The sequence below is a fragment of the Salvelinus fontinalis genome, chromosome 9 (genome assembly GCF_029448725.1).
Source record: "Salvelinus fontinalis isolate EN_2023a chromosome 9, ASM2944872v1, whole genome shotgun sequence".
Classification (NCBI taxonomy): domain Eukaryota; kingdom Metazoa; phylum Chordata; class Actinopteri; order Salmoniformes; family Salmonidae; genus Salvelinus; species Salvelinus fontinalis.
In genome coordinates this window covers 38,934,573-38,946,522 of record NC_074673.1, presented here as the reverse complement: position 1 = coordinate 38,946,522, position 11,950 = coordinate 38,934,573, and the positions used below count along the sequence as shown (strand labels likewise).

The 11,950-nt window shown below is 45.5% G+C and overlaps 1 protein-coding gene across 1 annotated transcript in view; it reads right to left on the bottom strand.

Annotated features, from left to right (window-relative positions):
- Window positions 1–11,950, bottom strand: part of cdh13 (cadherin 13, H-cadherin (heart)) — a 570,143-nt gene that overhangs the window by 352,659 nt on the left and 205,534 nt on the right. The window contains exon 3 of the mRNA XM_055934321.1: window positions 2,457–2,668. Coding sequence (XP_055790296.1) covers window positions 2,457–2,668 — 212 coding nt within the window. The remainder of the gene's footprint in view (window positions 1–2,456; window positions 2,669–11,950) is intronic.

The following is an 11,950-nucleotide window of genomic DNA, read 5'->3' as shown; positions in this document are numbered from 1 at the left end:
AGTAGTTGTCGAGGGTGCAGCAAGTCAGCACCTCAGGAGTAAATGTCAGTTGGCTTTTCATAGCCGATCATTAAGAGTATCTCTACTGCTCCTGCGGTCTCTAGAGAGTACAACAAGTGTCTAGAACTATATTGGAGGGATATGACGCCATTCGTCCACAAGACATTCCATATTTGGTGTTTTGTTGATGGTGGTGGTGGTGGAAAACGCTGTCTCAGGCGCCAGTCCAGAATCTCACAGAAATTTTAAATTGGGTTGAGATCTGGTGACAGAGACAGCCATGGCATATAGTTTACATTGTTTACATGCTCATCAAACAATTCAGTGACAACTTGTGCCCTGTGGATGGATGCCATCCTATGGGGACATAGCCCTGGTACCAAAATATTGGCCTGCCCAGCATTTTTATACATGACCCTAAGCATTATGGGATGTTAATGGCTTAATTAATTCAGGAAGCACACATGTGTGGAAGCACCTGCTTTCAATATACTTTGTTTCCCTCATTTACTCAAGTGTTTCCATTATTTTGGCAGTTACATCAATATATACACCAAGGGACATTTCCGCTCAACATTAGTGGAGAAATGGAGGGGTTGGAGTAATGAAAGCTTGGCAACAGAGACGTGTTTTAAGGGAACAAAACAGTTTTGTACTGTAATTTGCTGTGGTTGATATTAATTGTGATTACAGGATTGTACCGTAAAATGTGAAACCCATTTCTATTTTTCAATTTTATTCTGTTTCCTCTTAATCTATAAAAGCTCTGTTCCTAACACCAAATCAAATTGCCATGACCTCAACCTCCAAACACAAAACCCTTTCCAGACTTTGGGGCTTTCACCAGGGACAGCAAGCCTTGTTTGGTGGATCTATTGGGGAATAATTATGATGATTGAGTCTTGAAGTCTACATCACAGAGATATCCAATGTATGATCGAGGCGGAGATGAGGGTGATGGTTCTGTTGCTTTGTTCTTTGGATCTGCTTCTCAAAGCAGAGAGCCTCTGTAGATTAATTGATTGTGAAATAATGAGAGCTCTTTACCAATCTACATTAAAGGACTCATCCAGTCTCATCTGCCTGTTTTTCCTCCTTTTCTTCGCCTGTCTTTCTGCCCCTTTTGTGTTCAATCCTTTTCTCTTCCTCCTCCTCAACCATAACCCTCTTATGTCCAATAGTCTCCTCTGTCTCTCTATTCTTACTTCCCCTCTTTGCCTAATTAATGAGGTTCATGTATTCTATGCCATTAACACTAATATCCCCCACTGGGTAGGCCTAGAGCAGCAGAGAGATATCAAAGAGCCAGAACAAAGGGAGGAGACAATGGACGATCTGGGATCGGGGCTGGTCTGACACTGCTGGGAGTTCTCTCCTACAGAATGAATTCTGAAGAAAAATTGGTTATTGGGCCACGGCCACCCAACTTTTCTAAACTTTTTCTTTCATTATAGCACTTAGTCATGTCAATATGCATAATGTCTTGTTAACCTACAACAAGGAAATTACATTTGAGAAATATTTTATTTAGCTAAGCTTCTTTTAACTCGGGAGACAAAAAAATTGTTTTAAAAACAGAGTGCCTTCCTATTCGCCAGAAGAACATTATGGTGACATTACTCATGAGGAAACCTTCTCTCCCCATTCACACACAGAATGGAGATGACTCATTCCCGTATGTCCTCCCAGGCTCGCCAAAGAGATACCCGTGGACTGGCAAACTAAATAAATAATGGGAGAAGCATAAACAAATGAAGGCAAGGTGACGCACAGAGACAGAGAGAGAGCTACTCATTAGGCTGGGAGCCGGAGAAACTACACCAGTGGGACACCTGGGCAGGGAGCAGGGAAGAGCGATGATTGGAGGGGAGGTAACGGAATATTTGAGATGGCCCTGGGAAATGTTTTAATCAGGTTGGCAGCACTAGTGCTGGCCTGGAGGGCGGGGACAGGAGGGGGCTGGAAGGCAAGTGGAGGGGGTAATGAATGGAGTGACTGATACATGTGGTTTTGTGGATCATTAAACAGAAATTAGTTACTGTATTTGGGATTTAGAATACTAACACCATATATAGAAGGAACACATTTTTTTTTAAAGATGAGACTGAAGATTTAAGTGGTTTGGTGACAATGAGCACAGTGGGCAGTTCTGGGAACTGTACTTGAATGACAAAAGTGAGATGCAGACATAATCACAGTCATTTTCACCAACCACCGGCTCTCCAAACCCAAATGAAGTCCACTCATCCACCCAGTGGGAACAGGAAGTCACTTTAAATAAGTGTACATTGTAGAAAAATACAATGAAAAGACACAGCTGTCATTTCAAAGCTTTGTTGTGCAGTCTGTTGTACACTTCTTTCCACGGCTATCTTATTAAATGATGAGCTCTGAACAGCAACATAACTAGGAGAGTATCTGCCATAGTCAGAGGCATCCATTGGCCAGCTACTCACCCTGAGTGTTTGAGGAGATCTAGGTGGAGCTCCGACAATGTCCACCTGTGCCATGTCATCAGCCTGCTCGTTGACCCCGTGGATAAACATGACAGTGCCGCTGTCCATCACGTCTCGTCTGGCCACCAGGTTCATCTCCTCGTCCACCTGGAAGTCCGGGTGGGACACCTCGAACGCCAAGCCCTCATTCCCCGCACAGTCATCAAAGAACACTGAGAGAGAGAGAGAGAGAGAGAGAGAGAGAGAGAGAGAGAGAGAGAGAGAGAGAGAGAGAGAGATAGAGGGAGGGAGGGAGGGAGGGAGGGAGGGAGGGAGGGAGGGAGGGAGGGAGGGAGGGAGGGACAGAAGACCACAGTTATTACCAACACTGTTGATAAGCTTTGCTACATGGTTGTGTTGCGTTCCTGTGCATCCCAGGGTCTCTACATGTGCTGTCTCTGATCAGCAGCAGTCTCTTCTAGGGTACAGTGATCTCTATGCATGAGCAACGTCACAGGAATGACCAAGGTTGCTATTCAAATACGATAACCTTTGGTTCCCTCTCTGTCAATTACAAATAAACACATGAACAGATACATGCACATATCTGCTAATATTGTACCTTCTGTTCATTAGTATGCTGTGTGAGTGTGATTGTTTGCTTTCATTTAATAGCGATCATTAACACTTCAATGAGCTTTTATCAAAGCCATGTGCGTTGCCTAAATGTCCCTCTCCACCCCTCACCATCCACTTGCTGCCATTCCATGTCTTTACCAGGGACATGGTGTGGTAAATAAGATGTTAATGAGCCATCTCACTCTGTGTGCGTGTGTGCGTGCGTGTGTGCATGCCTGCATGCATGTGTGTATACCACCCTGCACATATATGTGTAAAATGCCATTATCGTCTGACAGAGAGATAGCGCCACTCCACCATGGTTTATCTTCTCTGATCGTGTTGATCCTATCCTTATCTTGCTTTACCACACTCCCCTTCCTGGCCCATCAAGTACCCTTCCCTCACCCCCCTCCCCCTTCCACTGTGAGGAGCCCAAGAGGAAGGTGGTGGGGGTGAGAAGACAATACCTCCCTTTGGACTGTAGACTCTGACTTGCCTTGAATTAGAGTTATCATATACTTGCCTCAGGCATGAAGATAACCTTATAACAGTTCATGATTAAATGGTCTGATTCCCTTTGAGATCATAATTGTTTGAAAAACATGATGATTTCTGGGATATCCATATATTTTAATCAAATCAAATTGTATTTTTCACATGCTTCGTAAACAACAGGTGTAGACTAACAGTGAAATGCTTACGTAATCCTTTTCCAACAATGCAGATTTAAGGATTCAATTAAAAGTATAAACTAAAAATAGAAAGTGACACAAGGAATAAATACTCAGTGAATAACAAATAACAATAAGGAGTAAAAATAATATGGCTATATACAGGGAGTAGCAGTTCTGGGTCGATGTGCAGGGGTACGAGGTAATTGATACTGTTTCCTGAAATCTGAGCCAGCAGTGGCTAGGTTAATAACAACACCATTTGCAAATGAGCCCACTCCTCCTCAGAAGGAATCCACTGCTGCTGCTTTAAGGAAAATCCCTTTGCTTTACAGTCGGGACAATGTTCTACATAATACATCCATAATAAATGAATTTCCTCTTTTCTTCTTTTCTCTACATAACAGAAATATCCTTAGCAGTGTATACTCCCTAGCCCTGGGAACTCTTAAACTGAAGAACACTGAACATCTCATCTGCACATTCTGTTTATAATGGAGAGCCAGGGACAGTCTTCAATACAGTGCCCTCGGATAAAACTGACTCTCAAGTGGGAAGAATGGGAAACATTCCTTTTTAGTTTACCCATGAATCAACCTATATTCCTGCTCTCAACAGCTTATAATATTCACATTAAATGTACATGTACATCTGGTGGCACTTCCAGCAACCCTAGGCCAGATGCTGAGCTAATTGTAGTGTTGTACATTTAATGTTGAAAAACCCTCTTTAAACTCTCATTACCCCTTATTATCAAACAGTTGGAGCTACACTTTCATTCCATTCAACCACCATGGTAACCCACTGCAACAATTAGCACCTGTTGCTTAACTGCAGAAAATGACACACCTTAATTATTATCTTATTTTTTTATTTGAATACAGTATATAATTTGTAAAGCGAGAGGTTAAGCGGTTGGTAGGATCATCAACACACACAATCGCCATCTGTAATTATGACAAAAAGCCAAATACACCCAAACAAACACCCAAACACACCCAGCTGTCCATGCAGACATAATGATGTGCAGCGGGCCATAAAAGGCAGGTTATATGGAGGTAGGCCAGGTTTTACAAGGATGGCTGGCACACTGTGACACTGACAGTGCAGTGACAGAAGGGACATGATGAGGGGTTGATGAACAGTTACAGTTACATGGTGGTGTGTCTCATGTGAAGCAATGTTCTGTTCTGGGCCTCCCACTGATCACTGTGACACTAACAAGCCCACCCTGCCCTGCCAACGTCCCTGTCATTAGAATTACTGGCATTATGAGGAACGGGGGGCACAGCAGAACACACTGGCTGTGCTTCTATAAAAATGGATTATCCTACGTTTATTTCAGTCCCTTTCTTTATCTCTCTCTCTCTCTCGCTCCCCCCTCCCTTCTCTATGTCTTCGCCTGTCTTAGTCAGTCTGTACTGTAGGTTGGGGGGGGATCTATGAATGCTGCCATAATAAAATCAGTGCCTTTTTGTTGTGAACAGAAGATAAAGGAGATGTAAGGAAGTCTTCCTCCAACATTGATGAAGCCTGTTTTAGGCCCTCAGCAGTGTCTCTCCTGTATTTGTTGTGTGAAGCTGAACTGGGCCTCTCCTTCTTGCAGACTACACTCTCTACACCTCAGGACCATCTGAAATTGAAAAACTCTACAGTTAGTGCTGTGTGCCTACCAAATCAATAGGAATCAAATCTATCAAAGTACTCGCTCAATGCACTTAACCTTTTCAACTCTGTTGTGGGGCCTTTTTATCGCTTTCTCCACCACAGCCACTTTAAATTTCCCCTCTGGCCACAATCACACACTCACTCTGTCTATGGACTGACAGGAGAGGAGAGAAAGAAAGGCAAGGCTTCACCATGCCAGTAGAGGTTGAGAGAGTCAACAGAACTCCATTTCTATATTCAATTCTCATTGCTAACAAGAAGCATGGCAGGTAGGTAGCCTAGTGGTTAGAGTGTTGGGTCAGTAACCGAAAGGTTGTTGGATCGAATCCCTGAGCTGACAAGGTCAAACTCTGTTATTCTACCCCTGAACAAGGCAATTAACCCACTGTTCCCCGGTAGGCAGTCATTGTAAACAAGAACTTGTTCTTAACTGACTTGCCTAGTTAAATAAAATACAAATGTTAATTTCTATCCCCATACAACTCTTTATAGCCTGCAAACAGTGTCAGAAATTTCAAAGGCAAGCAGCGAGCGTTTGATGGTATTCTAATGTTGTCAGGTTTTGGGGGGATTTCAGCGGGAGCATGGCGGGATGTGCTTTGATGTCAAGTGACAATGGCATTGGCACCCTCGTCCTCCAAGAAGTGGCTATGAGTTTAAACAGCACTGCACAACACGGATTAGCTGGCTAAAACCCCTGAGGACTGTGTGGGCTTCTTTTTTTACAGTCACCCAATTTGACATGAGTTCCTTTAAGGCCATAAAACCAATCATGGTAATGTAAAATGGTGATCTGTCCTCTCATGACTGTGCTTGGTCCTTTAGGACACCGTAGCTAAGTAATATGGTATTACTGTATAGCTACTGAAAATCCTACATGACACTTTCAGAATGGAATTAACTGTCATACATACGGTAGTATTTACAATTTGTACTTTTTGGAATTTAAGCCTGCAGAATTATTCAAATTATGAACAGAGCAGCTCATGCAGCTAGTTATTGCAGATGTTTAATTCCTTTCAAAATGTCAATAAATCATTTAGAAACCAATTTGCTGGGTTCATTACATGTAAGTAATGACTAGTAATGTAAACTTATTTTGAAGCATATATCATACATATGGTAGTACTTACGAGTTGTACTTTTGGGAATTTAAACCTGCGAAATTCTTCAAATAAAAAATAGAGCTGCTTGTGCAGCTAGTTATTGCAGATGTTTAATTCCATTCCAAATGACAATAAATCATTTCGAAACCAATTTGCCGGGGTCATTATATGTAAGTAATGTCAATGTATTTTGAGGCATTTGTCAATACTTCACCTGAAACAGTTTGTTTTCTCAAAACTCCTATGCTTTAATAAACGAATGGAGGTGTAGTTGTATATGATGCTTGACATTACTGTCTCCTTTCATCTAACAAGCATTCTGATCATCCAACGTTGTCTCTTGAAAGCATTACGGTTATGTTGTGTGCATCCTAAAAGGCTACGGAAAAAACACAGCAAGTCTTTGATAGGCTGTTGAGAAATAATTTTGAAAACAACAGGAAGCTTCAGATGTGTAACCTTTTCTGCTTGGCTTTGATCGAGGGAAATGGGATTACATCTAACAACTCATATTTACTTTGGATTCCTTTTTATTGTCAGGTACGAAATACGATTTTTTTATGTCAGGTAATAAGGTTTTCCTGCTCAGTGTTGTGAAGACAATTTTCTGCCTCCTAACTAAATGTCAAGATGTTATGATGGGGAGAGATGGGAATCTGAAGACTAATCTGAAAGGTGACAGTGTCTGCATCAGAGCTGATAGCTGTGTCCTATTAGAGTGTGCTCTGCCTCAAAAGGCCTCGCAAAATCATGTTGCTAAGTAATCCGGCATTACAGCGCTGTGCTGCTTTTGAAACTTTTCAAACGTAATTCCATTTACTGCCAGAGTTTCTCATTTGCGAGGAGCATTGTGTACAACACACACAGCCTTTAAGCGGGAACAAGACTGTGCTTCTACTGTGAGCAGAACGTCCCAGGAGGCTTTCACACCAGGGTCTCACTGTTAGGAGGACATTTAGAGAGCTGGAATCTGGGGATTTCAGACAAGTTCTCCAAAAAGTAGAAGCAGCATGTCTGATTCCATATCAAACTTCTCTGATGCTTAATCTCCCTTTCTTCTCATTTTCTTCTCTCTCTATCTGTCTCTGTGGTTTTGCAATCTCTCTCTTTTGGTCCCTGTTTCTCTCTCTCTTGCTCTCTTTCTTTTGCTCTCTCTCCTTCTATTTCTCTCTCTCACTCTCTCCAAAATATGAAATATGGTCGATGAAGATAAGTTCAAACAGATCACTGATCTTAGTGTAGCTCTAGGGACTGAAAACACAGTCCAAGCCAGGAAACAGAACAGGCAGACCATAAGAAAATGAGAAACTGAAGATATTTAAATCATACATTTGAATAACATCTGACTGGCACAAAATCGCTGTAATCAAATCAAATCATATTAAATTGTATTTTTCACATGCTTCTTTTTATTTATTTTATTTTATTTCACCTTTATTTAACCAGGTAGGCAAATTGAGAACACGTTCTCATTTACAATTGCGACCTGGCCAAGATAAAGCAAAGCAGTTCGACACATACAACAACACATAGTTACACAGTTACATGGAGTAAAACAAACATACAGTCAATAATACAATAATACAATGCAGAATTAAAGATTAAAATAAAAAACATATAATAATAGAAATAGTGACACGAATAATAAATACACAGTGAATAACGAATAAGAACAACGAGTAAAAATAACACGGCCATCTATAGGGAGTACAAGCACCGAGTCAATGTGCAGGGGTACGAGGTAATTGAGGTAGCTGTAACGACTCCCACCGAAGGTGGCTCCCCTTCCTGTTCGGGTGGTGCTCGGCGGTCGTCGTCACCGGCCTACTAGCTGCTACTGACTTTTCCTCCCCCTCCCTTTTTGTGATTATTGACACCTGTTTGTGGTTAGGGTGATTTGTGGGGCTATATTACCCAGCAGCCCGGCCTGCTGGGTGTGCGGGATTGTTGTGTGTACAGGTAGTACATTCTTGTGTGTCACGGTTCGTGTACGTTGTGTCTTGTGATTTCGTGTTCTCACTGTATGTGGTGGAGCATTACATTTAGAGTGGCGTCGTGTTCACCCGTGTTGGGTATTAAATTGGAACGCTACTCAGCGCTCTCCGTCTTGCGCTCCCGAGGGAGTATGAAGGAGCGGCAGTGGGATGTCAGGGGTTCTTGTTACAAATAGAACTGTACCTGGCAACCGTGAGACCCACTCCCTCGGGAGCGGAGAAAGTGAGTGTCCTCATCTCCTGCCTAACGGGTCGTGCGCTGGAGTGGGCGGAAGTACGTGCCGCTTGGTGTCGGGACAAATTGATTCGGTGGGCTCACGTTCTACCCTCCTCGGGTCACCCAGGGGGGAGGAGGACAGTGGGGAGCCTTCGGGGGAGGTATTGGTGGCCTACTTTGGCTAAGGATGTTGGGTTTTATGTCTCCTCCTGTTCGGTATGCGCTCAGAGTAAGGCTCCTAGGCACCTTCCTAGAGGGAAGTTACAACCCCTCCCTGTTCCACAACGGCCTTGGTCACATCTATCCGTAGATTTCCTGACCGACCTTCCCCCGTCTCAAGGGAATACTACGGTGCTGGTGATTGTGGATCGGTTTTCTAAGTCCTGCCGTTTCCTCCCGTTGCCCGGATCCCTACAGCCCTGCAGACTGCGGAGGCATTATTCACCCACGTCTTCCGGCACTACGGGGTGCCGGAGGACATCGTTTCTGATCGGGGCCCCCAGTTCACATCCAGAGTATGGAGGGCGTTTATGGAGCGTTTGGGGGTCTCGGTCAGCCTTACCTCCGGTTATCACCCTGAGAGTAATGGGCAGGTTGAGAGAGTGAACCAGGAGGTGGGTAGGTTTCTGCAGTCGTATTGCCAGGACCGGCCAGGGGAGTGGGCGAGATATATCCCTTGGGCCAAAATGGCCCAGAACTCTCTACGCCACTCCTCTACTAACATGTCCCCCTTTCAGTGTGTATTGGGGTACCAGCCGGTCCTGGCACCATGGCATCCGAGCCAGACCGAGGCTCCTGCGGTGGAGGAATGGGTGCAGCGCTCCAAGGAGACATGGAGAGCCGTCCAGGAATCACTTCAACAAGCTAGTGGACGGCAGAAGAGGAGTGCTGACCGCCACCGCAGTGAGACCCCCGTGTTTGTGCCGGGGGACAGGGTCTGGCTCTCGACCCAAAACCTGCCCCTCCGCTTGCCCTGCCGGAAGCTGGGTCCGCAGTGTGTAGGGCCTTTCAAAGTCCTGAGGAGAATAAACGAGGTGTGTTATCGATTACAACTCCCTTCCTATTATCGTATTAACCCCTCGTTTCATGTGTCTCTCCTCAGGCCGGTGGTAGCTGGTCCCCTGCAGGACGGTGAGGTACCGGAGGTCCCTCCTCCCCCTCTTGACATCGAGGGGTCCCCGGCGTATAGGATACGAGCCATCCTGGACTCAAGACGCCGGGTGAGGGGCCTGCAGTACCTCGTGGACTGGGAGGGGTACGGTCCGGAGGAGCGGTGCTGGGTCCCGGTGGGGGACATTCTGGATCCATCGATGTTGAGGGATTTCCATCGCCTCCATCCGGATCGCCCTGCGTCTCGCCTTCCGGGTCGTCCTCGAGGCCGGTGTCGGCGCCCTGCAGGAGCCGCGCGTCGGGGGGGGGGGGGGGGGGGGGGGGGGTTCTTTAACGACTCCCACGCACCGAGTCAATGTGCAGGGGTACGAGGTAATTGAGGTAGCTGTAACGACTCCCACCGAAGGTGGCTCCCCTTCCTGTTCGGGTGGTGCTCGGCGGTCGTCGTCACCGGCCTACTAGCTGCTACTGACTTTTCCTCCCCCTCCCTTTTTGTGATTATTGACACCTGTTTGTGGTTAGGGTGATTTGTGGGGCTATATTACCCAGCAGCCCGGCCTGCTGGGTGTGCGGGATTGTTGTGTGTACAGGTAGTACATTCTTGTGTGTCACGGTTCGTGTACGTTGTGTCTTGTGATTTCGTGTTCTCACTGTATGTGGTGGAGCATTACATTTAGAGTGGCGTCGTGTTCACCCGTGTTGGGTATTAAATTGGAACGCTACTCTGAACTCTCTGTCTCCTGCGTCTGACTCCTTCATCCACTACACCCCGGGCATTACAGTAGCTATGTACATAGAAGTAGGCGTAAAGTCACTAGGCAACAGGATAGATAATAGACAGTAACAGTAAGTGTATGTGTGTGAGTGTGAAAGTGTGTATGAGTGTGTGTGTGTGTGTGGCGTTATTATATATTTGTGCACGTGTTATGTGTGTGTGGGTGTATGTAGTGTTTGTGTGTGTGTTTGTTTGTCAGTGTAAATATGTGTGAGTGTGTCGGTAGAGTCCAGTGTGTGTGCATGGAGTCAGTGCAAGAGAGTTAGCGCAAAAAAGGGTCAATGCAGGTAGCCCAGGTTACCATTTGATTAGCTATTTAGCAGTCTTGTTTAGCAGCCATATGGCTTGGTGATAGAAGCTGTTGAGGTTCTTGTTGGTTCCAGACTTGGTGCACTGGTACCACTTGCTGTGCGGTAGCAGAGAGAACAGTCTATGGCTTGGGTGTCTGGAGTCTTTGACAATTCTTCGAGCCTTCCTCTGACACCGCCTGGTATAGAGGTCCTGGATGGCAGTGAGCTTGGTAGCAATGATGTACATGGCTGTACTCTGTAGCACCTTGCGCTCGGGAGCCTTGCAGTTGCCGTACCAAGCGTGATGCCCTCAATGGTGCAGCTCTAGAACTTTTTGAGGATATGAGGGCCTCATGCCTCATTTCTTCAGCCTCCTGAGGTGGGAAAAGGCGCTGTCGTGCCCTCTTCACAATTATGTGGGTGTGTGTGGACCATGTTAATTTCTTAGTGATACTGAGAAACTTGAAGTTCTCATTCTGCTCCACTAAAGCCCCATTGATGTGGATGTAAGCGTGCTCGCCCTCCCATTTCCTGTAGTCCACGATCAGATCCTTAGTCTTGCTGAAGTTGAGGGAGAGGTTGTTGTCCTGGCACCACACTGGCAGGTCTCTGACCTCCTCCCTATAGGCTGCCTCATTGCTGTCGGTGATCAGTCCCACCATCGTTGTGTCATCAACAAACTGGATGATGGTGTTGTGGTCGTGGGTGAACAGGGAATACAGGAGGAAACTAAGCACACAACCCTGAGGGGCCCCCGTGTTGACGGTCAAAGTGGCGGATGTGTTGTTGCCTATACTCACCGCCAGGGGGCAGCCCGTCAGGAAGTCCAGGATGCAGAGGGAGGTGTTCAGTCAGGTCCTGAGCTTAGTTATGAGTTTGGAGAGGACTATGGTGTTGAATGCTGAGCTGTACTCCATGAACAGCATTCTTACATACAGTGGTTCCTCCTTTAAAAGTTGCATCATACTGCAGCACACCTTGTGGACTGCTGCAGCATTGTATGGCACGTTATTTCACTGTCAGCCATTTTTTATGTTAATGCAGGTTAGTGCAAGTTTGACAA